Source organism: Myotis nattereri, assembly GCF_964212035.1.
Source record: "Myotis nattereri genome assembly, chromosome: 12".
In the NCBI taxonomy this organism is placed as follows: Eukaryota; Metazoa; Chordata; class Mammalia; order Chiroptera; family Vespertilionidae; genus Myotis; species Myotis nattereri.
Window position 1 is genome coordinate 80,683,756 of NC_138087.1, and position 27,773 is coordinate 80,711,528.

Consider the following 27,773-nt stretch of genomic DNA (forward strand, 5'->3'; position numbering starts at 1 on the left):
GCTGGTGGTGTGCGGTCCCTGGCTCCTGTCCTCTGGTCTCTGTGGTCAGCGTGTGACCCGCCAGAGACCTTGTCACCTGGTCAGGTGCAGCGGGCACCTCGGCTGCTGTGTCTGATGAGGTACAAGAGCCCCGCATTTGGTGATTCTGGTGGGTTCCCCTCCCAGCTTAATGGCTGTCTCCTTGAGCGATGACCCCTGGAGCTTCTTACTCCATTTCCTGTCTCAATTTGCCTATTTTAGATATTTCTTTTCTTTTTTAATTTTTTTTTTTTTTTTAGAGAGGGAGGGAGGGAAAGAAGCATCGATGGGAGAGACAGGGGATCACCAGTGTAATTTTTAAAGACACCTGTATTTCAGAGGTGGTCGCTATGCCCTGTGAAAGCCCCTCGCCCCCTCCCACCGGGGGTCCTGAGGGTTCGGTCTCAGCTCGCTGCCCAGTTCATGATGCCCCAGTCACCACACACCCTGTGGAAGGTGGAACGGGGCAGGGGGGGGGGTGTCTGTGGGAGCCTCTTCTTCCTGCAGAGAAGCCGACAGCCCCCCACAGCTTCTTGTCTGAACACAGACCAGGCGACTGCGTGTCGTTTAAAGGAGCACAGACGTGCCTGGCCAGCCTGGCTCAGTGGTTGAGTATTGATCTGTGAACCGGGAGGTCACAGGTTCGATTCCTGGTCAGGTCATATGCCCGGGTTGTGAGCTTGATCCCCAGTGGGGGTGTGCAGGAGGCATCCGATCAATGATTCTCTCTCATCATTGATGTTTCTCTCTCTCTCTCTCCCTTCCTCTCTGAAATCAATAAAAATACATTTTTTAACAAATAAAGGAGCACAGATGAAAGAACAAAAGCGCCACCTCCAGGGCTATCGTAGAAACAGGGTTTTAATATAATATCCAAGTCTAGCATTTACTATTTACAACAAATAAATATTGCCCCTCCCCAACTGGTAAACATGATTTTTGCCTTTTATACAAATATCCACCCCCTCCCTTCCCCCCAATCCTCCTTTCCCCCGGCCCCGCCCGTGTGGTCCCGAGAAGCCCGGGAGGCGCCAGGGGACTCGCGGGCCTGGTCCTCACTCACAGGTGAGGAGGGTCCCTCCTCCCCGAGGGGGGCCGGGCTCGCGTGCGGGGCTCCCGCACTCCGTGGCCTGATGGTGGATCTTTGGTGCAGCCTGCGGAAGGCTCGAGTGGTGGAGGGGCCGGGCCCCGTGAATGGCACGGCCGGTGTCCGTGGGCGCGAGGAGAGAACCGCAGTGGTCAGGTCCAGTGGATGCGCGGGTGCCCTGGGCTGCCCGTGGGCACAGGTGGCAGTGACCCACACCTGGGAAGGTGTGAGGGCGGTGTAGCGAGGGCGTGCCCAGTGGCAGGCAGGGCTCCGTGCCCGTGGCAGCTCCTGGGCCAGGTCGGCTAGTCCTCTGGCTCCAGAGAGCGGAAGGCACCTAAGGCGGCGAGTGGTCCCGGGAGGCCAGGTCAGCCTGCTGACGGGCAGGCGTCAATCCCGGCAGCAGGAGGTCCAGGGAGAAACTGGAGTCGGGGCGGGCGGCCCGGTGGCAGGCTGGGCAGAAGATGCCCGCCTGGCCTGGGCCAGTGTCGTCGGTAAGTGCTTGGTTGCCCAGCCTGCCAGAGCCTGGAGGGCAGCCCTGTGGCTGGGCAGCGCCAGGGACCAGCTAGAAGATGCCCTTGGCAATCCTGAGTCCCTTCTGCTTCATGCGGGGGAGAGTGGAGCTGGCGCCATGCCGGACCTTGGCCCCCTTGGGGAAGGCCCGTTTCCTCAGGACAAAGTCATAGTTGGCGGCAGAGTTCATGGCGTAGAACACGTTGGCGTTGTCCGGGATCTTCAGCTCTGGTCGGGGAGGGGAGAGGGGTGGTCAGTATGAGAGCCCCCAGGACAGGCCTGGGCTCAGCACCGAGACCTCCAACCCACCCCCAGGCCCACCAGGGACCCCCTCAGCGACACGGGCCGAGGAGACTGCGCAGGCGGGACGCCGATGGAACCTCGCGACTCCTCTCCACGGCCCCATCTCTGGAGCGGGGGAAGGGCCACCCAGGCTGCCCCCTGGCCCGCTGCCTTCGCTGACCAGGATCTCAAGCAGGAAGAGGTTCTGTAGACCCCAGAACACCTCCGCGAACCCCGCCCTGCTCAGCACGAGAGCGCTGGGCCCAGCGAAGGGCAGACCGCTGTGCCGCCGGGGAGCCGGGCACCCCCAGACCCTGACGCTTGGCTCCTGTTTCCCACCCGCCGGCTGCCCTGCCAGGCCCCCCCGCCCGCCGGAACCTGTGCCCGCTGCCCCGCGTGGCTCTCTAGGCCAGTGATGGCGAACCTTGTGAGCTCGGCGTGTCAGCATTTTGAAAAACCCTAACTTAACTCTGGGCCGTGTCACATAGAGAAATTTTTTGATCTTTGCAACCACAGTAAAACAACGACTTCTATTTTTGATATTTATTTTATATATTTAAATGCCATTTAACAAAGAAAAATCAACCAAAAAAATGAGTTCAGAGGTGACACGCGTGTCAGAGGTTCGCCATCACTGCTCTAGGTCCTTCACCTGGGTCAGCCTCACGTCCCACCTCACGAAGACGGTGCAGGGAGGTGAGAGGGGATTTAGAAACCAACTCTGAGATCATGGGGGCCTGGCTGATGGTCGGGGCTCATGTCGGGGAGCAGGGGAGCAGCTCGGGGAGGACGTGCGGGGTGACGTTTACAGTTAACCTTTATGGCACACGTATGTCCCAGGAGCGTATACCAGGGTGGGCAAAAGTAGGTTTACAGTGCCCACATGGAAAACAAAACAGTAATTAAACAATAAAAGAACGAAGGCTGTGCTTGGTGTACTCACAACTGTAAGCCTACTGCCCGCCCTGGCTGTGTTACGTCCCTGTGGGAGGTGGACAGGGGAGCTGGCTGGGACCCTGAGCCCTGGCCTCTGCCTCAGAGTCTGTGCTCTGCCGGTCCCTTCCCTGGGGTTCAGGGTCCCGAGCTGCCCCCCAGCAGCCTCTGCCTTGGACTGAATGTCTGTCTCCCCCCACATTCCTGGTGAAAGCAAACCCCAAGGCAACGGGGTCAGGAGGTGGGGCTCTGGGAAGGTGATGCGCTCGTGAGGGTGGAGCCCCTGGGAAGGGGGTTAGCGCCCTCGGAAAAGAGCGCTGAGAGCCCCCCCCCACCCCCACGTGCGGGCACCGCCAGAAGTCAGTGTCTGCCTCCGGGAGAGGGCCCTCGGCCGGCACGGCTGGCACCCTGACCTTGGACTTCAGCCTCCAGAACCGTGAGAAACAAGCTTCCGTGGTTTATAAGGCACCCGGTCTGCGGTGGTTTGTGACGCGTGCGAGTGGATGTTAACATACTTAACACTCCAGCCCACGGCAGTCATGGCTCTGCTGGCGCACACACTTCCCGTCCCAGCCAGAAGGTGCCCCGGGACGGCTGTAGGCTCGGCCGCCTGGCTGCTTTTCCCAGGAGGAAAGCCTTTCTCCTTCACTGCAGCTCTGGACGGGGTTCGAGACCCAGGCCCAGAAATCCGGGGGGGCAATGAGAAAACTCTGGGGCGTCCAGGCCCGGCCAGGAGCAGGTCAGTGTGTGTGCAAAGCCTACCCCTCCCCTGCTGGTGCGGGTTCGGGGGGTGGGCCTGGTGCTGCTGCTGCTCCCGCCCCGCCACGGCCCCCCCTCCTGCCGCCGCGGCCCTCACCCTCCCCCCCCCGGCCCCCCCCGCCGCCGTGGCCCTCACCCCCGGCCCCGCTTACTTCTCTCGTCGGAAATGACCTGCACCAGCTCATACTGCTCCGGCTGCTCCTCGTCCAGGTGGTGCTTGTCCATGGCCTTGCGGATGACAGCCGGAGCCTTGTCCTGGCTGGTCACCTGGATCGGGTGGGTCAGGCCGTCAGGGGGCTGCGGCCAGGGGCCCTCGGAGCCGCCCTGTACCGCGCACGGGGGCTCACAGCCTCTGGCCGGGTGCTCGGTCTGGGGGGGCTCGCCACCTCCCCGGGGAGGCCTTGCAGTGACGAGGGGTCTTTCCCAATTGTTCCTACTCTCCATCCTCTCACAGGCCTGCCACCCCCTCCCACACTTCCTGGGCAACCAACTGCCCCTCCACAACAGCACCCACGAGCCTGGGGCCAGACAACCCTGGAGGCGGGGGCCACGGGCCGGCCAGGGGCCGCCAACGTGCCAGGCCCGCCAGGGTGGAGGCTGCCGCCGTGGTCCGCACAGGCCAGGCGGCCCCTGCTGTGTCCACCCCAAGGGCCAGAGTGCAGCGGCTTCAGACACGGTCACCCAGGCGACTGTGGCACGGGGCACCCTACCCAGTGGTGGGGTGTGGCGGGGACCCCCACAGGTCAATCCCACTGGATGGATCTCGACCTTCAGATTCCATGCAGTGTCTGACCGCTGCCCCCCCCCACCCGGCCACCAGCCTGGCACCAGTGATCGCTGCCCCCCCCACACACACCCGGCCACCAGCCTGGCGCCAGTGATCGCTGCCCCCCCCCCACACCCGGCCACCAGCCTGGCGCCAGCCCGTCCCCCCACACCCGGCCACCAGCCTGGCACCAGCCCGTCCCCCCACACCCGGCCACCAGCCTGGCACCAGCCCGTCCCCCCACACTCGGCCACCCCCCCCACCCGGCCACCAGCCTGGCGCCAGCCCGTCCCCCCACACCCGGCCACCCCCCCTCCCCCCCACACCCGGCCACCCCCCCTCCCCCCCACACCCGGCCACCAGCCCGTCCCCCGGAGACAGTCACAGGTCTCTCTGCCCTCCTCGGCTCCGACCTCCAGTGACTCCCGCCCCCCCAGCCCCCGACACTTCCCTGACCCTCTTACCCCTGAGCCCCGGGCCTGCTTGCTGCCCCTCCAGCCCCTGGGAACCCCCCTCCTTGGGACACTGCCCGGTGCTCCCTGAGACCTGTTCCCTGGCTGTGATCGGATGTCTACTGCCCTCATCCGGCCGCCGAGCCTGGCTTCACTCCTGTCCTCCCTGACCCGCTGGAAGGAGGGCGGCCGGACGGGCGTCCAGTCCTGTGCTGCCTGGCAGAAGGGGGCCCGGGCACCGCCGCCCGCTCACCAGGATGCTCTTGTACATGTTGCCGTTGTCCACGTCCAGGCTGACCCGGATGATGCAGCAGTCGCCCACCTGCTGGTTGTAGAGCGGCAGCGAGGCGCTGTAGCTGCTGACCCCCGAGACGGAGCGCTTGTGGGTGCGGGCGCTGGCCACGGGCGTGGTGGAGGCCGAGGAGGAGGAGGCGCTGCTGGACGCCGAGCTGATGCCCGAGGTCTCCGGGGACGACTGGGAGGCCGACTCCCAGAACTGTGGGGACGGCACGGTCAGCAGAGGCCCCGACCCCTGCAGGGCACCCCAGGTGGGGGCCCAGCTCTGGGGGCTTTGAGGGGCTTCCGGGCCCCTTTTGTGGGTGTGGAGGGGGGACACTGGAACCCGGAAAGGAGGGGCTGCAAAGGGCTGGGGGGCAGTCACCTTCTTTTCCTGGCCGTCGGGGGACTCAGGGACAAAGCTCATGGTGATCTCCTCCACGTCGGAGCTGGAGGAGCCGGCCGAGTGGACGCTGAGCGCGTCGGCGATGTCCCCGCCGCTGAGGTAGGGGCTACACCTGAGCTGGTCGCAGGATTTGGAGTGCGAGCTGCCACTGGTGCTCAGCTCCGTGCTGGGGGCCTGGCGGCTGGAGGGAGGGCTGGGTTACTTGGGGGAGGCCTCCCCGGGACACATCCCATCCCCGCCCCCCCACACTCTGCTCCAGGCACCCCATTGGCTCAGGCCATGTGACACCCTTTAGCATCACCCCCATTTCAGAGGAGGAACCTGAGGCCCAGGGAGGTGAGGTGACTTCCCGGGTCACAGGGCTGGTCCGTGGAGGAGCTGGGATCTCAGTTCCAGCTGGCGGCCTCCCGCTCCCCCCAGGGGACCCCCAGCCCGTGGCACCCACTCGCTCCAGCGCTTGACGATGGCCGTGCTCTTCTTGGCCTTCAGGGTGTTGCTGGCCGACTCGGAGGGGGGCTCCAGCTCACACGACAGGCTGTAGCTACGGGACAGGGCGGCAGCTGTGAGCTACTGGAGCCACGCTCAGTCTCCCTCCCGGCATGTGCCAGCGGCTGGAGTGTGGGCACCCAGCCACCTCGCCAGGCAACAGGGTCACTGCTGACAAGAGCCCGTGCCGCAGGCCCTCCAGCCTGTAACGCGCCCGACCCCCGCCCGCCTCACCTCTCGGCCTCGCTGAGCCGCGCCATGGCCCGGAACCAGGCCCCGAACTGCTCCTCGGGCTCGATGCTGTAGTTGTTGCAAGCGGACTGCAGCAGCTTGATCTGGGCGATCACTTCGAATTCCTGGGGCCAGAGGGCAGGGCGGGGCGGGGAGGGCCTGAGTGGGGTGCTGGGTCACCTCCTCTTCTCTGCCCCCACCCAGGCCTGACCCGATCCTCAGCTGGGTTCCAGCAGCCCCTCCCCAGGAAACTGTCCTGGGTGCTCACTCCTGCTCCCCAACCTCCTCTGGAAGAGGGTCCCCCTTCTGCATCCAGCTCTCCCCATTAATACAACAGGAAGGGGGAAGCCAAGAGGGTGCGCTGGGGGCGTCTGATTTCCCGCCCCAAAGTGAGGGCAGTGGCTGCTCACCTTCCTCCTCTTCTCGAAGTTGATCAGTCTCCCCTGGAAGGCAGACAGCCAACGCCCATCAGAAAGTGTCCCCATGCCCATGACCACCCGGCTCCCCTCTCAGGCTGCACTACCGACAGCGAACACCAGGGGGCAGGGCATGCACACAAACTTGGACCTTGGGTGGGTCCTGGGAGCTGGGCGCTGGGGAGACCTTCTCCTCCAACTCTGAGGACAGAAGAAGCGACTGAATCCTCGGACAAGAAGACCCTGCTTGGCTACCACGTGCCTGACTTGGAGGGTGTGGCCTCTCTTGTCCGTGGGCACGGTTTGAGGGAGGGACCATGTCCAGCTTGGCTAAACTCTCCTGCAGCTCTGAGCCCCACGGCCAGATGGTGAGCTGGTTACCCACTGGTAAGAGGGGCAGCTGCCCTGACGCACGGGCCAGGGGCTGGGGCTCAGGGCTCGCTGAGGGGCGCTCTCTCCTCGGGCTTCAGGGCCCGCCCCGCCCCGCCCCGCCCCAGCTCACTCACATACAGGTAGTCCTTCATCGCGGTGTCCAGCATCACCAGGTCCGTGAGAAACGTGCCCAGGTAGGGGATGGTGCCCTGGATGACACCCTGTGACATCGAGGCGGTAAGTGGGGTCCACGCACTCCCCCGGGAGCCCCTCAGCCTCGGCCCCTAGCCCCAACCCTGGGCTCCCACTCGGAGCAGCCTGGGGACCCTTAAGCGCTCATCCCCCTCCTAGTGCCCATGGCCCCCAAACCCTCCAGTAACCTTCCAGGCCTGGTATCTGGTAAACCCCCAAGATGATGGGTCCCTGACCCTCCCCGCCCCGAATCCCCCGAGCCTGGGTCTCAGGGCCTTGCCCTGGTGGCTGCAACTAGTCCTCGACAGCGGCTGGTGAGGGACGGCCCTGCCAGGCCAGGTCTAAGGGGCGTGTGAGGCAGGAGGGCAGCGGGCGGGGGACTCGGGAGGCCACCCCGCGCTTCGGGCCTGGGCACACTCACCGTCTCCTTCGGTCGCTTCTGGGCTCTCTTGGGGTTCATCTCCAGGGTGGCAAACTTGGAGGTCCCCTCCTGCCAGGGTTGAGCATGGGCTCAGTGAGGCCTTCTGCCCTTCGCCCTTCGCCCCCACATGCACCCAGATCTGTCTAGTCACTTGGACCCACGCCTGGGCAGCCCCTTTGGGACCTGTCCCCTGGGCAGGCACGTGCCCTCCCCTGGGAAGTGAGCTCAGACAGAAGGGGGTGGCAAGGGCCTGCCCAGGGCACAGGCTGGACTGGGCAGGGAAGGGATGCCCACCCGACGCCATCACCACCAGCCTGGAGGGCGCTGTAGGAGGGGACCGCACGGGAGCAGGAGACCTAACCCCGCCAGGCCGCCCACCTTCTAGAAAAGCCTCCCCTCTCCCAGGCCAGCCCATTCCCCGGGCCTCCTGTCCCTGAAACTGCCCCCACCTGCCCACGCCCAAACAGGTCCCCCTCTCCCCAAAGGTCCAGACAAGACAGGCCCGGAAGTTTGCAAAGACCTTTTGCTGCGAGGCTCCGCCCACCTCACCTTGACGAGCAGCTCTCTGCTCAGCGAGTAGTTGTTCTCATCGGAGAAGATCTCCGACAGCTTCTGGAAGACGCGCACGCTGTCCCTGGGGGCGGGAGGGTGTGAGCGCAGACCCCTCTCCTTGCAGAGCCCAAGGGCCCGAGCTGCCGGGCGCTGGTCCCGCGGTCCTAGGGCTCCGGGGGCCTGGGGGTGGGGCTCTCAAAGGGGTCACCTGGGAGCCGTCCCCAGTTCTACTGAGGCCTCTGTTGGGACCAGTTTTGACTTTGGGGCTCAGTCCAGGGCCTGACAGATAGGGAACCTAAGTCCTGAGGCAGAACTGCTGGCCTAAGGCCAGTGGAAGGTTTGCCGCCCGCCCCCCACCCCACACGTGGGCCCTGCAGGTCGCAGGCTCACGAGGGCAGGGCCCAGCCCCGGAGGCCCGCCCACCTGGACACTTCCTCCCACGTCTTCTTCAGCCGGTGGATGGAGTTGCTCTGCAGAGCGGAGAGGATGGCGTAGAGGGACGAGAAGTTCTTGAGGACCCGGCACTCCTGGGGGCAGGGGAGCAGCGTGAGGGGGGCTGGCACCTCCCCTTCTGGGTGACATGCCCGGGAGCCCCCCTCCCAGGGGACCCGTGCCCCATGAATATCGCTGGGGCGTGGGAGGGACCTGAGCTCAACCCAGGAAGGAACCTAAGGAGGAAGTGAGCACGGGGTAGGGGGGGAGGGGGGCTGGAGGGAGACAGGTCAAGGTCATCGAGGCCCTGAAACGGAAGGGCTGGTGCCACAGACCACAGCCCTGGGAGGGGGTGAAGGCAGCAAAGGGCTCCCGCATACCCTGGCCACCTCGATCCAGTGCTCCACCACCCTGGCCCGGGCCCGGGCCGTCGCGCTCCGGTCCCCGAGGCAGGTGGTGATGACGCAGTTGGCCACGCTGTTGAACTGGCTGACGGTGGCCCGGACGGTGGGAGCCAGGTGCTCCTTGCCCTTCTTGTCCCGCTGGGACCAGATGGAGCCCAGGCAGTGGTAGGGCACCACCTTCTTGAACAGCTCCTGGGGGCAGGGGCGTGTCACTCGGCTCCGCCACACCCCAGCACAGCACCGGTCCCCCCCAGTCCCAGGCAGGGCCCTGGTCAGTGCTGGGGACCTGAAAGCTGAGGCTGTGGCTGAGCAGTGGAGCCCGGGGCTTTGTTCCCTGCCCCGTGGGCACCAGCACGCGAGGGACCCGGGATGAAACGCCGGCGGGAGAGTGTGGCGTCCTCACCAGCCACACCCTAACTGCGGGCACCACACCAAGTGGCACCGGGTGGCCCTGAGCCCCTCACACCTGTGCCCCTCCCTGTCCAGATGCTCATCCATTGGGGGTCCACAGCTGGAGGTGTGGCCAAGGCTGCCCTGGGGCCAGTACAGGTGCCTATTAAGTGGTGAGGCCTCCTGGGCAGATGGGGGAGCTCCCCTCCCCCCCAAACAGCCCGGCTCCCCAATTTTCTATTGTTCCACTTCCTTTAACCCTCAGTTACTCTGTGCAGAGAGGGGGTGGGTGGGGTCCCAGCTCCACAGTCCGCAGGGAAATGGAGGCCTGGGGATATGAAGCTCGCCCGGGTCACACGGTGCGCAGAGCTGGAGCTTGGGGGGGGGGGGGGCAGGCCACCAGCTTGGACCAGGGAACGGCCATGTGGGCAGCAGATGCCAGAGGAAGGTGCGCCCTCCTGCCCGCTGAGCAGAGCTGCTCACCGCGTCCATCAGGGTGAACTGCTCCGCCACCAGGTAGGGAGGAAACGCCAAGAGGTGAGGCCTCTCCTCGCTGAGCCCGTTCTCTGCAGCCACAGGCGAAGGCCAGGAAGGCTCTGGTGCTGGAGCCGGCTCTAGCTCCAGAGTTTGCGACAGAGCCGGTTCCAGCTCTGCAGTTGCTGTTGGAGTGGGTCCCGGGGCTGGCTCTCGCTCTGGAGCTGGTTCAAGAGCGGGCTCAGGCTCTCCAGCCAGCACTAGCTCTTGCTCTGATGCCAGCACTGGACTGGACACTAGAGCTTGACTGGATGCTAGAGCTGGCGCTGGAGCTGGCTCCTGCTCTGAAGTTGGCACAGGACTGGATGCTAGAGCTGGCGCTAGACTGGGCGCTGGAGCTGGCGATGGAGCTGGCTCCTGCTCTGAAGTTGGCACAGGACTGGGTGCTAGAACTGGTGCTGGAGCTGGCTCTAGCGCTGGAGCTGGTGATAGAGCTGTAACAGGAGAAATGTTCAGCAACACGCCTGCTTTCCCAAGACAAAAACCACGCCACTGCCTTCCAGAGAAGCCTCAGCCCCGGACGCTTTCCCACCCGCAGTCAGGTGGGTGGTCTGAGGCCAGTCTCTGCTCCTGGCCTGCCCACGCCAGCCTCTGGAGGTTCCTCTGTGTCCAGCACTGACCCCGCCCGAGGGCCCCCCCATTCTCCGCACCCTCCAGCTCCGCCTCCGTGAGCTCCGTGCGCTCCAGCTGAGCCAGGAGCAGGTGCGCGCGGCGCTCCAGGTCCGAGCCAGGCATGTTGAGCTGCACATAGGCCACCAGCTGCTTGAGGCAGGGGAAGCCCGGGGGCTGGTAGAAGTCCTCCGAGTACTGGTCCAGCCAGGTGCCCAGGATGGAGGAGATGGCACTGGGCGGGGGAATGGGGGCAGCAGAGTCAAAGGGCCTGGCTCCCCCTCCATGCAGCCCTCCCATGGCCGTGTGGGGGTTGGACTCTGGGCCCGTCCCTGTCCATCCAGAGGCCAGTGCCCCTGCCCACCCAGCCTGGTGAGCAGGCAGGGTGCCCTCCATTGACCGTGTGACCACTTCCCTGCCCGGAAAGCCTGATACCCTCTCTGTCTATCTCCAGCACCCCCCCCCAGACCATACACTCCACCAGGCTAGGGAGGGGCTGCCTGCTCGGTCCTGGCACAGACTGGCACACAGTGGGTGCCGCCTAACCATGCAGGGAGGAGGGGCCAGCAGCGAGTGCCCTGCCCAGCTGTCATGGCCCTCGTGGCAGCTCAGCCTCAGCTGCTGCCCGATGTGCTGCCCTATTCTCTGTGCCTCGTCTTCCCTTGACACTGTCCGCGGGGAGCGGGCGCAGCTGGGCTGGGAGGACGAGGTGGGGCCGGGTGTGAACCGGCGCTCCCACACCACCTGTCCTGGGCACCCAGACAGGGACAGGGCAGGGACGGGGCGAGCAGGGCTGGGCGGGCTGTGGGGGGACGGCTCTCTCTCGGGGGGCTGGCTCTAGGTCCCCAGCCTCCCTCTGCTCCCTGGGGCCCGGGGCCCACCCACAGCTCCCCACTCTCCCTCCTGCTGGAGCCCTCAGCCCCAGGGGAGCGGGGCAAGGGTTCTGCCCACCCCGCAGCCTTGGAGGCCCTCCCAGGGCCCGAGCGCACTCACTTCCTCAGGTGGTCCTGGGGCCCGCCGTCCTCGTGGGGGTAAGGGAGGATGCATCCGTATCTAGAGGAGGCGGTGAGGGCGTCACACCTACCGAACCTGCTGGGCCGGCCGCTGTGACGGGCCGCCCGCCCCCCGCTGGGCCGGAGCCTGGAGGGCCGGGGTTTCGCTGCGTTTTGCACTGAATTATGTTCTGTGCCCAGAAAAGTGCCCGCACACAGGACGGGCCTCACAAATACGTTTGTGGGATGAATGAACCCCAACGGGCACCTCACAGATATCCGAGTGGGTCTGGGGCCCCCAACCTGCCCCCAGGGCCCTTGTGCTGGCGCTCAGGCAGGGGACCCCCAGAGAGAAGCTGGAACCTCTACTCAAATGAGAGCTGTTTCACCCCAGGGCACAGGGCGACGAGGCTGGAGGCAGAGAGCGGCTTTGGCGGGAGAGTTCGGTCAGCCCCCAGCAGTCCCGACAACCTGGGAGGCGGCTTGTGTTCACATGAGCAAACTGAGGCTCAGAGAGGGCAAGTCGTTTTCCCGGAGACACACAGCAGCAGGTGGGGAGCCCGTGCTGCCGAGGGCGGGCGCTCACCGTTTGAACAGCAGGTCCAGGACCTGCTGGGTGGTGGTGAAGGTCCGGTAGGTGCACAGGAAGATGGTGACGTAGGAGAGGTCGCTGCCCTGGAAGGCAGGCACCAGGTGCTCCACCAGCTTCTCCAGCGTGCCCGCCTTCACCGTGCGCACCTTGCAGGTCTCGTACAGGCTCAGGGCCGACTCATTTTCACACTGGGGTGGGCAGAGGAGGGCCATGTGGGCAGGGGCAGCAGCAGGGGCCCCCAGAAGGGTGAGGGCTGGAGCGCAGATGAGCGCCCAAGCTCGCGGGGACTTGTGGCAGGAGGTGGGACGTAAGTGTCCCCCCAGAAAAAGGTTCTCACGTTTACAAGTGGATCTGAGGGGTGACGGGAAAGGCCAGGCCTGCCGGCCCTGTGCTAGCTGAGCAGGACAGCCCCTCCCTGTGGGAAGAGCATCACCCAAGCGCCCTGGCAGGAGGGAGCAGCACCGCAGGGCCCGCGGGCACTCAGCGCAGGGCGGTGCCAATGGCCACAGAGCCTGACCGGGTCCTAGGCCCAGAGGGGCTGGATCACCGTGGTAACCAGCCGCCCTTCCGGAAGGCCGGCCTCGGCTCCGACCTGGAGGGGCCACGGGCTGTGCTCGCCAAGAGACCAAGTTACAGGCAACTGTACCGAGCAGCCAGCCCCCACCCCACCCTTTCTGGGGTGAAAACGCCCTTTCCTAAGTGTGGGGAGGTTAAGGCTCGGAGGTGTGGGAGGACAGACAGGAGGACAGCGGGGAGCAGCAGCCAAAACAGGAAACACGGGCCAGACGCACAAACACTCCCAAACCAGCACGAAGGGAAAAGGGAAGCCGGTGGAAGTGGCCTTTCTGATGTTCACACAGATGTGCCAGCAGCGGCTGCACCTGGCGGGGGACGGGGCTGATTCCTCTGGGAGCAGGACTGTGGGGCCCAAGGGCGGGAAAGCCCTGGGAGCAAGTGGGTGCAGTCCCAGGCGGCAGGTGGAACCCGGGCGCCCCACACTCACCCCGAGCCGGCGCTGGCCCTTGCTGGCTGCGGGGTGCACCTGCACCTTGCGCAGGGAGATGGAGTAGACGACCCCGTTGACCAGCTCCTCGCCGATCTCCTGCGTGGAGCTCTGCAAAGACAGCGCCCGGCGCGGGCGGGGGTCAGGGCCCTGCCGGCCGACGCTGCAGGGGGTGCACCCTGTTCCCCAGGGGAGGCCCCGATCAGTGGCCACACACACCTCAGACCCAGAACGAAACAGAACAGCCTGAGAAGGGGACCCATATCAGGGCCACCTCCTCCGGCCCTGCCGGCCAGGAGCTGGGTGTGGACAAGACGAGGCCCCCCCCCCAACAACCTGCCCCTGCCCAGGGTGCCCCCCAAGACAAGCACTGCTGCTGGTCACCTCACAGGTGGTATGGGGAGGCGGGGAGGAGAGCAACCTGTCGGAGTCACGCTGCTGCAGGCGAGCGGCCGCTGGGACCCGACAGCCAGGCACCCAGGGGGACGTGCGGCCCTCCCTCCACCCCCCCTCCGCGCCCCGACCCCAGCAGACCCCGCAGGAGAGCCGCTCCTCCCCGCCCAGGCCTGGAGCCAGCATCACAGGTCTGGGCAGGTGCCGGGCCCCCTGGAGGCCACTTCCTTCCCGTTCTGCTCATTCATGGCCTCGTGCCTTCTTGGGCAACAGAGGAGTTCCCAGCTCCCTGTCAGCATGTGCGCGGGGACAGGGTGAGGAAGAGGACAGTGCTGACGTGCAGGCTGCCGGCCGGGGTCCTGCAGGACCCAAAGCCACGGGACTGGCGGGGCCAGGAAGAGGGGTCGGCCGGCTGCAGCCCGGACCCCGGCAGAAAGGAAGGCCCGTGTTTTCGGAGGCAGTGGCCCCATCCCGCTGTCACCCGGTCCCGGACGAGGCCACTGAGTCAAGGCACAGCCCTCTCCCCGCCGGCCCTGTCCAGGGGAGGGTGAACTTGCAGCGGGGGAAGGGGCCTAGGAGTAAAGATGCCAACCTCCGAGGGCTCAGGAGGAGCCGGCTGGGAGGTGCCAGTGGGCACACGGCCATCAATCACATGGTCAGTGACAGCAGCTGGGACCAGGCACAGGTCACTGCCCCAGGCAGGGTGGGCGTGGACCTCAGAGGAGGCCCAGTGCAAAGCGCTGACTCAGCCCGGGCCACTGACAGCCCTGTCCTGACGCCCAGGCTGCGTAGGGCCCGGGGCCGGAACCAGGAGGGCTCTGGGGGGCCCAGGAGCCATCTCCGGAAGCCCACTTCCTCTGACCCGAGGCCGCCCCCGACTCCGGGCATCATACCAACGGGAAAGCCGCTGCAATCACACCGGCTCCTGAGCCTTCGCTGCCTCCTCCAGGGAGACAGCCGGCCGTTTCCTGGAAGTTAGCAGGGAGCAGCACCTCCCACACCCACACAGCCCACAGCCCACGCTGGGGAGGCCCAGCCCTTCCAGCAGGGAGGGGAATTCCTCCTCCTGAAGCAGAAAAACAGAAACAGATGCTCCCATCCTTCCCCACACCCGCTGCCTGCCTGGAAGAGGCCCTGGGGGAGGGGGCCTGTTAGCCCTGCCACCCCCACCCAGCCAGGGCCTGGCCACCCCCACATCTCCTCCAAGTCCCAGAGGCTGCCTCCCACCAAGGCCCGGCCCTCTCCTGGGACTCCAGCCACATCTGGCCCAGCTGAGCCCACGGTCCGGCCAGTCTGGAAGCCGTGCAGGACCTGCTGCCAGAGGGCACTGGGCTCGAACCCCTCCGGAGCCCACACAGCACCTGGCTGCCCCAGCCTCCATCCAGGCCTGTGGACAGGGCGCTCCCTGGCCAGGCTAATGCGCGGGCAGGGCCAGGGCCTTGGGTCTAAATAGCGGCTCTGCACTGAGCCATGGGCCTTGCTGGCTGGGAGCAGCTGGCTGGCCCTGCCTGGGCGTCATGTGATCCCTGAGCCCTGCCCCCACCCCAGGGGCCCCCTCTGCCAGCCGACTGGGGGGCAGGGTGGGATGCTGAGCACACAGGCTGGGCTGGGGAGTCACTGGCCCAGCAGAGCTAACCCCGTCCTCCCTGTCCCCTCCCGCAGCAGCCTCAGGGACAACCCAGACCATGACAGCATCTCTGAGTGCGGGCACCATGGAAGCCGTCGACCGAGAGGCAGGCGCAGGCTCTACGGGGAGTTCCAGGGTCCCGGGCGGAGTGGGCATCTGTTCCCTGCCTCGCCCCCTTGCCAGGGGAGGAAAGCAGCCGGAGCCCGGGCATCCGCCCCCAGAACCCACACATCACCCTGGGCCACCCCGTGAGCAGAGCGGGCCGCCTGGGCCAGAGCAGCCGTGGGCAGCAGGCCCCGTGGACACTGGCAGGGGCTGGGAGCCTCGGAGAGCAGGGGATGGCCTAGCAGACAGATGTCCTGAGGGTCGGCGTCCACGGGGCAGCCCTGAGCTGTTAGGAGGAAAGACTGTCACATGGATGGTGTGTCCTCAGGGGACAGAGCCTCCTGTCCCACCCAAGCAGGCACCCCAGGGCCCTGGGACCCCCTCAGAGCCGTGCCTTCCAGCACCTGGGTCCAGTGGAGTGAAGGTGGCGGGGTGCCCCCAGGCCCTGGTGAGCAGAGGCCAGCAGAATGGGCACCCGGGGTGTCCCACAGCCCCGAGCCCTGGGGGGCATCTGTTAATGTGTCACCACATCAGCCTTTTCAGGGTGGCGGGCCGGCAGGGTGCTGTCCCCAAATGACTGCAGGCCAAGCCCGAATGCCCTCAAGGTACCACGAGGGGTTCGCCAGGGCTCCCGTGTGCATTGGGTCCACCGAGTCACCGAGGCCACCCCGCGGCCCTGACCGGCCACCCACCAGCCCCCGGCAGCCCTAGTGCATGAGGCCCCTCCCCAGAGCCCAGCAGACCCCAGAGCACCGTCCGCATGAAGGGCTCTGACTCCCAGCTCTGCCGAGCCTGCGCCCTCGGCCTCAGTGAGCTCGCCTGCGAAGTGGGGAGAAGAGCGTCTCTCTAACAGGGTCACAGTGGCGGCCGTGAGGCTCGAAGCCCAGACGGGCGCCTGGCACACGCAAGTGCCCAGGAAGCGGGACCTGCTGCTGCTGTGGGATGGCTGGCACGCACACAGCCCCCCCGACCACCACCACCACCACCACCACCACCAGCTGAGGCTGAAAAACCTCCCGGGAGGCCTGTGGGAGACCTGCCAGCGCTCCGGGAACCCAGAGGGGGGCCGAGTCACCCTGAAAGTCCGAGGGTGGAAGCCAGCCGTGCAGCTTTCCGACTTTTCCCCCTTCTGCTGGAAAGCAGGAGCTCCAACGTGAGACAGACCAAGAGGGAACCCCAGGAATTCTAGGACCAGGCCACACTCCTCCTCAGCCGTCAGGAATCCCAGGCACCCATTACACAGAGCGGGAGACTGAGGCCAGGAGGGTGACCCAGCGGACAGTGTCCAGGCTGAGGAGAGAACCAGGACTGTTCAAGTCCAAGTCCTGGCTCATCTCTTAGACCATCAGCCCAGGGCCGGGAGGATGACCCTGCTGGTGCGCTGCACTGAGCCCAAGGGCACAGAGGGGACTCAAGGTCAGCCCTGCATAAGGGTGGGCCACTCTCCTGACCCAGACACCGCAACCCACAGAGGCAGCCTTGGCTGGAGACCCCTCAGGGTGTCTGGTTTCCAGGGCAACCGCGAAGCTCAGTGATCCAGAAATTGGAGTTTGGAGGCTGTGCTGAGCCCCCAAAGAGGCTGGCCCATCTCCCCAGGAACCCTCCCGCCAGCCGGAGCCCAGCTCTTTAAATGTGCCTCCGTGGGGAGGAGAGATGGCTGGTGACGGCTGAGGAGGAGGGTGGCCCGGCCCCTGCGGTGTAGGGTGGGGCTGGCTGAAGGTCCAGTCCCCACAGCAGTACCACGGACCAGTGTCCAGCACACGTGGGCACTTCCTGGGCGCCAGGCCCTCGGCACACGCGTCACGGTTGTCCTCCCCACACCTCACTTGATGGATGAGGAAGGAGCCGGGGGGAACGCGCCCAGGCCAGGAGCCAGGAAGTGGCAGTTGGGGCAGGGACTTGAACCCTGGCCTGTGACGCTCCTGTCCTGTGGAGACACACCCAGGCCCCGCTCTACTGGTGGCCGCTCCTGCTCACACGGATGCGGGAGAGAGACCAGGGCTGGGAAGGACTTCCCGGGGTCACACTGCCAGTCGGGGGAGGCAGGCTCACCGTACCCACTGCTCTGTCCGAGGGGACGGCCAGGGCCCCCAAGCCCGAGGTTCAGCTACAGGACACCCTGGGAAGCACCAGGCTGACCTCCCCGGAGCCGGGCAGGACACGCACCCGGGGGCCCCGCCTGTCGGCTCTGCGGGGACCGCCTGTCAGGCCGCCTCTCGCTCGGTCCTCCCAGAACACTCGGCGGAGGAACGGGCACAGGCCCATTTTACAGAGAAGGAAACCGAGGCTCAGGGCGCAGGAGCAGGTCAGGGCTGCGGGCCGAGCCAGCCCTCCAGGCCCACGCTCCCGCGTCAGCCCCCCTCTCTACCCCCCACCCCACCCCCCAGCCCCCCACCCCCGCTTCCAGAGGACAGCATACGCCCCAGGCGTGACCGAGAGCAGGCCGTGCGGGCGGCCCACCTTCCCGGAGAGGAAAGTGCCAGAGCAACCCCCGCGCCTGGACTCCCCACACGCAGCCCTGTGCTGGGTGCCACCGCCCTGCCCACCAGCCACCGGGCTCCCGGCCGCGCACGCCCCGGCCCGGCCGCCGCCTGCTCTAGGCCGCAGGTGTCGACTCTCAGACCCTCGGAAATGGATCGGGAGTCGCTTCACTGGACCTGTGTGTCCGGGAACACGGCGATTCTGGGCCTGCGAGGCTGGAGGCCCCAGCCTGGGACAGGGGGCCACAGGCCACCCAAGGGAGCCGTCAGGGCCACCCGCCAGCAGCCCCCAAAACCGCCCCCACTGCTCGTTCAGGGGCCACCGAGGGCTGGTGCTAAATTGATTCCAACGAAGACAGGGCCTGGGTCCATCCAATTCCCAGGTGGTCCAGCATCTCCCAGGGCCGACCCCCATCCCCCACTCCCACTCCGGGCCTTCCCTGAGCGTCTGGCACCTACAGCCCAGCATGCGCACGAGTCTTCCCAGCCAGAACCAGCCAGCGGGCACCCGCCCTTCTCCTGCAGCCCGAGGAGCAAAGCAAGAGGGAACCGCACAGACCCTGCAAATGGCAGGCAGACACACAGACACGGGCGCCTGAGGCCATGCCTCTGGGCCCCCGGGTCAAGGCCCTGGGGGTTAAACTGAAAATCTGCACACAGTGTGGTCAGGAGGCCAGAGGACCCTGAGGAGGCGGGGAGCCTGGAAGGAGACCCCTTGTGTATCTCCACCCCAAGAACAGAGGAGCCCCCCTCACTCCATCCCACCCACAGACGCTCTCAGGACTTGCAGGCCCGCTGCCTGGGTCAGAACCCTGCCTCTGCCACCTGCTCGCTCGCTCGGAGAGGCTGTGCAATCTAATTAACCTCTAGCGCCTCAGTTGACCCTTCTGCTGAATGGGCTGCTGATAGTCCTGAACGCAGAGGAACAATGCATGGAATCGCTCAGCACTGGGCCTCCCACAGCGTTCCGGCTCCTATGCGCTGTTATGTTAAACCCTGGGGGGCTTGCTGAGGGCTTGCTCCTTCCTGGAGGCCCCCCAGTGTGCTCTGGCCACAGCACTTGGCCTTCCTCTGGCCTCTAAGCATCCCTGCCCCTCACTTGGCCACGGCTTCTGGGCTGCCTGGGCCCGGTTCCATTTTCCCACAGCTCCAGCGTCCTGCTCGTGAACTTAACGTTGCCTCGATGGCAAGCCTTCTCTGACCCCTCTGGTCTCGAGTACACAGTCGGCGCCCAAGAGGACACAGCCCAGGGTCAAGTCCTGGCTGCGTCCTTCCCGGCCGTGCATACGTCTAGCTCAGGGGCTCTGGTCCCCTAGACAGTGGGGCTGGCACCTGCCTGGAGGGCTGGATGGGGAGGTGGCGCCTGCATCCAGTAGGTGCTACAGGCCAGAGAGCTGCCCGGCCGAGGAGGGGCCTGCCGGGACTCGGGGCATGGGCCGGTGACCCCCAGCGAGCACAGAACCGCACAGGCTTAGAATCAAAATGACGAGGGAGCAGATGCCCAGATGTGCGAGGACATCTGGCAGCCGGCGAGGGAAGCACTGGCTGGAGGCTGGTGGGGAAATGGGGGGCAGGGGGAGGAAGGCAGACACTGCCTGGGGGTTTCCAGGAAGGACAGGGCCCACAGCAGTGCTGCTGCCGCTCTGGCGCACGACAGCGGCCAGGAAACCAGCCCCAGGATGGGGGGGGGGGGGGCATTGGCAGGAGGGACAGGGACTTCCCCGCCCCCTCCACCGCCCATGGTAAATGGTCATTGTGTTTGGTTTCCGGCAGTGGACTCCTCTTCTGCCAGGACCCTGGTTTTCCTGCTCCAGCCAGAAGCTTCCCCTTTGATTCTAAACAGTGGTCGCGGCCTGGATCTGGTGCTGAGTCCCGGATGGCAGCAGCAGGAGGGGGAGAGAGGGAGGGAGAGGGGGAGAGGGGGAGGGAGGGGAGGGGAGACAGAGAGAAGGCCACCCCTGGGCAAGGCTAGGGCTCAGACCTGCCTCTCCCTCAGGTCCCCAGGGATGCACACGGTCAGAGGGAGGGAGGGAGGGGGGCAGGGAAGGGGCTAAGCAGCTGGCCGCACCCTGGCCAGGAACCTGCCGGGCGCTGAGCTGAGAGCTGAGAGCTGAGAGCGTGCAGGCCAGACCCTCCAGCACACAAAGGCCGCCTGGCTGCCAGCTGTAATGCAAGTCAGATGAGGGCTGGGCTGGTGTCAGGCCTCCCAGGGTCCTGCTGCAGCCGCCAAGGAAAGCCAAAGCTTGGGGTGGATGAGGGTCCCGGACACGCCGAGCTCAGGAGGAAAGTGTCTCCCAGGCTGGGGTCCCCTCCCCCCGCCCCCAGAGCTCCCCCCACGCTGGGCACGGAGACACGATTTGTCCTTGGGCAAAATCTAGGCCCTGGCGAGATACTGGGGACACGCAGAGGCACAAGACCCAGCTGCAGACTGCCAGCAATCACAGCACACCGGGCCTACAGTGATGGGGGAGGGGGTGCAGGGCTCCAAGGGGCCCTAACCAGCACGGAGGGGGCAGGGTGTCTCAGGAACTTCACTGTTAAGGCTCTGGCTTGGCCTTAACATGCCGAGCCCCTCCATCCAGGGCTGGCCTCTGCCCAGGCCCCGTGCCCAGGCAGAGCGGGTGAGGGGCGCATCCCTGGATCTGCTCTCTCTGCTGCAGGGGCAGGTGCACAGGCGGGCGAGAGGAAGGTATCGCTCCCCCCAACCTGTGTGACCCCATGACCCACTGAACCCCACTACACAGAGCGCACCAGGAACAAGAGTCCCGCCCCCGTGGTTGACAGGCGCAGCTCCCCTTCTCTGAATCCTTCCAAACCTACGGTGTGGGGGCATTTCCTTTTCCTTTTTAAAAAAATGTTTATTTATTGGTTTTAGAGAGAGAGGGAGAGAGAAACATCGATGTGTTGCTCCATTTATTCATGCGTTCGTTGGTCGATCGGTATATGCGCCCTGACCAGAGGTCGAACCCTCAACCTTGGCGGATTGTACGACGCTCTAACCAACTGAGCTCCGGGGTCAGGGCTGGCGCTGGGCATTTTCTACCCAAGCAGCAATGAGTCGGTCACCCCCTGGGCATGAGCGGGCCCTGTCCCCACCTCCCTGCCCGACGCCTGGCCCCACAGGCTGCAGGCCCGCTTCCCCTCCACCGGCCCTCCCTCGGAGCAGTCCTGAACAGCAGCTCTACCTCTGACCCTAAAGGGGGGGGGGGGGTCTGGAAGGCACTGTGGTCCCGCCACCCCTGGCCATGCCAGGAGCTTGCCCCCCTCCCCCCCCCAAGCACTCGGCACCGGGATTGCGAAGCCAACTGCCTGTGCAAGCCGGGGCTGGCGGCCGAGACGAAACAGGGCCCAGCCCTGCTCGCAAGGTGACAGCCCGCGGAAACAGGTCTGCCAGGCTGCAGGCGCGAGGCTGGCACCGGCTCCGCGAGGCAGGCGCTGCGGCGGACGAGGGGCAGGCAGACCAGCGCCGGTCCCTAAACTGCTGGACCAGCTGCGCGGGCGGCCCCCACGTCCTCCCGGCTGCCCTGGGGTTACCGCGAGGAGGGGGGTTTCTGCAGAGGGACCCTCCCTCCGGACCGATCGGGACCCTGGCCCCCACCCCACCCGCTCGCTGGGCCGCGCGGGCCGGCCCCGGGCTCACCCACCTCTAGGCGCGGCAGGTCGGGGTCGAGCTGCGTGAAGCTGTGCAGCACCACCGGGCAGCTGTCGGGGCCGCCCACCTCCAGGCGCACGGCGTCCCACACGCTGCGGCTCCGCCGGGAGCCCGGAAACAGCGGCTCGGCTCCGCCCGCAGGCCCGGCCGCCTCGGCCCACATGCGCTGCACCATGGGCGGCTCGCAGCGGCGCGGGCGGCCGGCCGGGCCGCGGGACCCGGGGCGGCGCGGGCGGCGGAGGCCCCCGCGGCTCCGCGCTGCTGCGCTCTGCGCCCGCCGCCCGGCCCGCTGAGGTCATGCCGGGGGCGGGCCGGGCCGGGGCGGGGCCGGCGGCGGGAGGGCGGGGCCGGCGGCGGGAGGGCGGGGCCGGGGGCGGGCCGGGCCGGGGCGGGGCCGGCGGCGGGAGGGCGGGGCCGGCGGCGGGAGGGCGGGGCCGGCGGCGGGAGGGCGGGGCCGGCGGCGGGAGGGCGGGGCCGGCGGCGGGAGGGCGGGGCCGGCGGCGGGAGGGCGGGGCCGGCGGCGGGAGGGCGGGGCCTGGTGCCAGGGCCGGGAATACGTGCGCGGGCGCCCCGCGAGCCTCCGTTTCCCTCCGGTAAAACGAGGGCTGGACCCCACTACACACCCCACAAGCACACGCTGCGCACCCACCGAGCGCCGAGCCTCAGGTGTCCACGGGCAGAGGGACCCCGGCCACTCCCACCCTCTGCGCGCCCCCTGAGCACCCGGGGACGCTGGGGGGGACAATTGGCAGTTTCTATTAGGACATTAAGAACGATATGACCGCCCTGACCGGTGTGGCTCAGTGGATAGAGCTCCGGCCTGCGGACTGAAGGGTCCCGGGTTCGATTCTGGTCAAGGGCACAGGCCCGGGTTGTGGGCTCGATCCCCAGTCGGGGGCGTGCAGGAGGCGGCTGATCAATGATTCTCTCTCATCATTGATGTTTCTCTCTCTCTATCTCTCTCCCTTCCTCTCTGAAATCAATAAAAAATATATTTTAAAAAATAAATAAAAACGATATGCCCGTTGGCTTGGCAACCCCATCTTAGGAATTCACCCTCAGGTGGCGGTCCAGGGGGTGCACAGGGATTTCTGTGTGAACACATTTAAGGAAATTTGGGGTACACCCCTGCCAACACAGTCACCCAGACACCCCGAGCCGACTGCCAGGCCCCTCGCAACCACACGGAGCCGTGAGAAACCGGATGCTCACCAGGCGTGCAGACATGACACCCTCGGGGTGACCGAGGGCCTTGCCCCTGCTCACCAAGCCGGGGCGCTCTTCCTATTCCCCGCGCGCGCGGCTCGTTTCCCCGCCCCTCGCTGAAGTCTCCCGTATTTCTAGAACATTTCTATAATCACACACCTGTGATCAATGCTGGTTTTGTCTGTTCTTAAGCGAGATGGGTAGACTGGGTTGGAGTGGGGATCCCTAGGAGGCGGGTTAGGAAGGCTCCATGACCTGCCCTGGGGCGGGGAGGAGGGCGGGGGACATTAGAAGGACGTCCTCAGAGAGCAGAGCAGCAACACGGGGACGGACCGGACACTGCCCTCGGCTGGAAGTGCCTCCTCCGGGCCTCCTCCGGGCCCAGCTCTCAGAACCTGCCAGGGAAGCCGCACCTGCCGGGGGCTCCCTTGATCCTTCTCCCAGGGAGGCGCCTGGGAAGCAAGCTCACAGCTGGGAAAGGGCGCCTGGCGGCCAAGCAGCTCATCAGGGCACAGACGCCGGCACCGCATGCCACCGCTCTGGCTTTGAGGTGTCCGGTACGCGGGGAGGTGGGGCGCGGGCAGTTCATCACTACAGAGGTATTGGGGATCCCCCCTGGGGTCCCAGTAAGCCTGTGTGTGCGCACATGCACACACACACACACACACACACACACACCTCTGGTTCCCAGGGGGGCAGTGTGGCCTAGGCAGGTTCAGGCACTGAGCTGGGTCCGAGCCCAGCCCCTCCCCTTCTTACCGTGTGACCCCAACCCCCAGCAGGTCACCTCACCCTGAAGGAACATATTCTGTGTGAAGGGGGCATGACCAACAAGACAGCACCACCGGGCACCTGGCACAAAGGGGCTGCTGGGAGGAACAGCGCGCAAAGCACCGTGGGGCGTGTGGGGCGGTGATAAACGGGTCACTCCTTTCCTCCTCACCCTGCTCAGTGCACCCCGACCCCAGCTGCCCCAGGCTCCCGCCCTTTCCCTGGGGCTGCACCCGCCCCTCCCTGGGGGTCCCGAGAAGCCCCCATGCTCCCCGCTGCGCTGCAGACACCAGTCCACAGGCCAGGGCCCTGGTACAGGTGCCGCGAACACCGGCTGCGAACTGGCCGCCGGGATGAGGCCCAGGCCAAGTCCAGCCCCACGTTTTGTTTGGCCTGCGAAGTGTTTTTCAATGTTTGAGCCAAAGTGAAAGGTCAGGTGATTTCACATAAAAACCCACATTTCTGGCTTCTCCTGCAACTTTGGACGACCTGGCCACACAAGGTCCGTGTTTCCGTGAGCGGCAGGAGGCTGGGAGGAGCGGCCCACAGCTGTCCCTCCGGCCGGGGCAGGTCTGGGTTTGCCACAGGCCCCACTGGCCTCCATTACTCCCTGCCCCCTGAGCAGCCTCCCCGCGTTGAGGGGAAAGGTGTGCTCAGGCCAAGCCTTGGGCCCCTTTTTCTTCCCACTTCCATCCCTCCACATCCCCTGACACGGGCAGCAGAGAGGTCGTGACCCTTGAAAAGCTCCCCCACCTGCCCACAGACATCCTGGGGCAGACCACTTGCCAGGGGAGGCCCTGGCCGCACCTCTGGGTCTCTGGCCACGCCCAGCCAGGCTCGCTCAGAACTCGCTCAGAAAGGCAGCGTTTCCAGCATCCACCTGGGCCTGGGGATACCTCCCAGCCCCACCCGCCCCTGACGGTACCTGACAGGTGTGTCTCGGGACTCCCAGGGCGGCTCAGAGCAAGACTGGGCTCAAGGCCATGTCTGGGTGAGCGCGGGCCTTGGCCATCATCTCCTCCAGCCTGCGCTGGGCCAAGGCCACGGAGGATGCTGTGGCCCAGCGAGGACCAGGGCCCGGTACCCAGGCCCGGCCGTGGGGGAGGAAGGTAGAGGTCACCCCGTGGGGCTGCCTTCTGTGGCCTATATTTAGAGCCCAGGGCGGACACGGAGAGGGTGTGTCCTGGCCCGGCTCCTCAGTCACTTCCCCGCACACACGTTGCCATTCCTGGCCTGCCCGGGCCCTGGGGTGGCCCTCTGTGGGCGGGTGAGCACACAGCTTGGCAGGAGGTGACACACCTGGGCCGCGTCTGGGAGCTCCTGGACAGCGGGTGGCCTGGCTTAGCCCCACCTCCTCTCCTGCCAGGTTCTGGGAACCAGAGAGGATCCCACAGGCAGGAGGCAGAGCCCAGAGGGGCTCAGGAGGCGGGAAACGCCACCTCCAACCTAAGGAGACTTTCCTGGGTGGAGGGTGTGGCGTCATCACCACCACAAATCTCTGACCTCATGGGCGTCCCTGTCCCAGGACAATCAGAACAAGAGACATCCACGCCTGGAGCCGTGGAAACGGCGGCATGCGGTGCCAGGAGCTCGCCGCGGGCCCTGCTGTCCCCCGGAAACGGCGCTCACAGCCCTGCCTCTGACCCTCCGGGGCTGATGGAGACGCTCAGAGCACACGCACAGCCCGGGGTCCCTGAGAACTGCCGCCTGCAGAGTGGGAACCGGGCTGCCCCGGGGACCATCCCCCACCCGCACCCCCGGGGGGCTCCGTGCCCCACACGCCAGCGGGCCCTGACCTTGACACCAGGCCAACAGGTGACAGCCTGGGGTGGAAGGCAGGGAGGAGAGAGGAAGAGAAGCAGAGGGGACACAGAGAATGACAGGGGCCTGCAGGTCCCGGTCTCAGCCCCAAACCTGTCCCCAAGGGGCGGGGGCAGGGGGGCACTGATCGGGAGGCAGCAACGTCCCACAGCAGTGCCGGTGGGAGACGCCACCCCCTGCCTGAGAAGCGCCCACCATCCCGAGGGACCCAGCGTGCCCCTGACCGCCCCCCTTGCTGGGTGTCAGCCAGCTGCCACCGCACCATGGGGCCTGGGATGACCCAGTCCCAACAGCACCGTCTTCCCTGTACGTCTGGGAAACTCTCTCAACATCTGGAGCCGAAAAAATAGGTCTGGAGCCAAGGCTTATGTTCAAGCCCCGGCCCTGCACCTTCCGAGCCTCAGTGTCACCTTCCTGAGCCTCAGTGTGTCCATCAGTAAGATGGGAACAGCAATAACAACAATGCCACCACCTGGCTCTCGGGGTGCTCAGCAGAGCAGGCGATCCAATGCAGCACAAAAGCCCTTTGTAACCTGAGAGACCCCATCCCCCCCCACACACACACAGGGGCCCTCACCCAGGGCCACCCACCCGCCAGGAGAGGTAGACAGGCCGCGGGCGGGCACCTGGGCACCACAGGCAGCGCCCCCCCGCCCCCCCCCCCCCCCACACCCAGGTGGCAGGTGGAGACTCCCCTGTAGCGGCTTCCAGCCAAACTCCTTCAACCAGTTCCCACGGGGGGGGGGGGGGGGGGGGAGGCGGGGACAGGGGAACCACCCAGCCTCTCGCAGAGGCACCGGTTGCCCTGGAAACTCACCTCGGTGGCTGGGGCCAGCAGAGGCGTTGGCCAAGGCGTGGGGCTCGGGACAGTAGGGCTAGGACGGTGGGCGATGGCCCACCTCCTGCCAGTCACCACAGAGACGCAGGCAAGGAACACCCAGCCCTTCCTGCCCTTGGGCACGGCGGGCCTGCCAGCCCGGGCCATGGCAGGTGGGAGCCGGCCTCCTCGCGAAGCCCTCTGCCAGTCTGCCCGTCTGTCCGCCGGCCCCAGTGGAGTCGAGCACCTGAGTGCCTAGACCTGGAGTCACCCACATGGCTGTCATACCTGCTCCCGTGACGGGCAGGGCCAGGAATTCCCGCTTGTACCAGGCCACGGGCCAGCCAAGGGCGTGCGGATGGGGCTCCGTCCCGAGCTGGGCCCAGGCTCCAGCTCAGGCCTGCTCTCATGGGGTGCGCCCCGCTGTCTCCTCCAACACCCCAGGCCCTGCACCCGTCCCCCTGCCTGCGGAGAAGGCACACCCCGGGTCAGAAAGGTGGCGGGTCGAAGTCACCGAGATCTAAACACGGCTCAGCCAGTGGGACCGCCGGGTGAGCGCGAGCCCGCCAGGCGCGTGGGGGGAGCGCCGAGGGTCCCGCCGGCTCCGCCCCCCCCCCCCACTACTGCTCAGGGCACCTCCACCCCTGGCACGCGACACGGGATCTCATTCTAAACTGCAGAACCAAACCAGGGTGGCCACTGTCTACTGTGCCAAGCAGGGGAGCAAACAACATAATACTGTCACCACAGTCACCACCACTTCAGAAAAGCCTGCAAAAGCCACCAGGCGGGCCAGCTGCCGGGGGGCAGTCGTTACATGAATACATTTCGAACCATCCGGACCTGTCTCCGTGTCCCTCCCTCTGCTGGGAGCAGACACTGGCGGCCACGGGACAAGTCCAACACCCATTTGACAAACGGAAAGACTGAGGCTGGGGAGCAGGGACAATGCAGAGCCACGGCGCTCCTGCCACGGCGCTCGGAGCTCCCGTCCCCCACCCCAGAGCCACAGGGCGACCCAGAGCCAGAGCCGGGCTGCTTCCTTACCCTCCTGGGACCCTCGTGGGCAGCCGGCGGGGCGCGCAGGATCACGGAGGTCGGGGGGAGAAGGGCTCCGGCAGAGGCTCCGGAGCCGGCCTGTCGGCACATCGTGGGCCCTGCTGGGGCGGCCGGGGCCCCGATGCCGCCCTGCCGCCCAGCCCAGCCCAGCCAGCACCGGCTCTGGCTCTCGAAACGTTTCACATCCTGTTCCGGTGGCTTTGTGGGCGCAGGGGACCCGGCCGAGCAGGCAGCTCGGGGCCCGTGAGCAGAGACCTGCTTCCCTGTGGGCGTGCAGGTTCCTCTTCTCACTGAGCCTGAGTTTCGTGATCCCTCGTGGAGGGAGAAGGGGGGGGTACAGAGGTCTTCAAACCCCAATTCCTTACAGGTTCTCCCCTGCACCCCTCACCCCCACAGCCTGCTGTGCACGGTGACACTTAACCCTGACCTTCAAGCAACAGCAGAGGTAACAGGGCTCTGAATCAGCCAGCTCTGGACCCCGGGCCAGTGACTTAGCATCTCTGAGCCTCAGTTTCCTCATGTGTAAAATGGGCACATGGGTGCTGGAGGCTCCGACAGGGACTCGGCACGGGCCTGGCTGGTGGTCGGCACTCAGGGGGCCTGCACTCTGATCCTCTCCCACGGTCACGTGCCTGCCCCACACCTGGCACGGAGTGAGCACCCAGTGCTGGCGGGTGCTGCCCTGCACCAGTACTGTCGCCGTCTGCGGTCTGTCTGCTCAGCCTGG

At 66.3% G+C, this 27,773-nt stretch overlaps 1 protein-coding gene across 1 annotated transcript; it reads right to left on the bottom strand.

Moving 5' to 3' along the window:
- Window positions 1–276: 276 nt before the first annotated feature.
- Window positions 277–21,636, bottom strand: RALGDS (ral guanine nucleotide dissociation stimulator). The gene is made up of 18 exons (XM_081103775.1): window positions 21,365–21,636; window positions 13,116–13,226; window positions 12,107–12,300; window positions 11,522–11,581; window positions 10,570–10,763; window positions 9,869–10,353; window positions 8,972–9,187; window positions 8,583–8,686; window positions 8,157–8,241; window positions 7,608–7,676; window positions 7,129–7,215; window positions 6,617–6,649; window positions 6,210–6,331; window positions 5,935–6,030; window positions 5,469–5,670; window positions 5,061–5,303; window positions 3,742–3,856; window positions 277–1,843 (listed from the first exon to the last, which is right to left on the bottom strand). The coding sequence occupies exons 1-18, from the start codon at window positions 21,545–21,547 to the stop codon at window positions 1,668–1,670; spliced, it is 2,775 nt and encodes a 924-aa protein (XP_080959901.1). The 5' UTR covers window positions 21,548–21,636; the 3' UTR covers window positions 277–1,667.
- Between the last annotated feature and the right edge of the window lie 6,137 nt (window positions 21,637–27,773).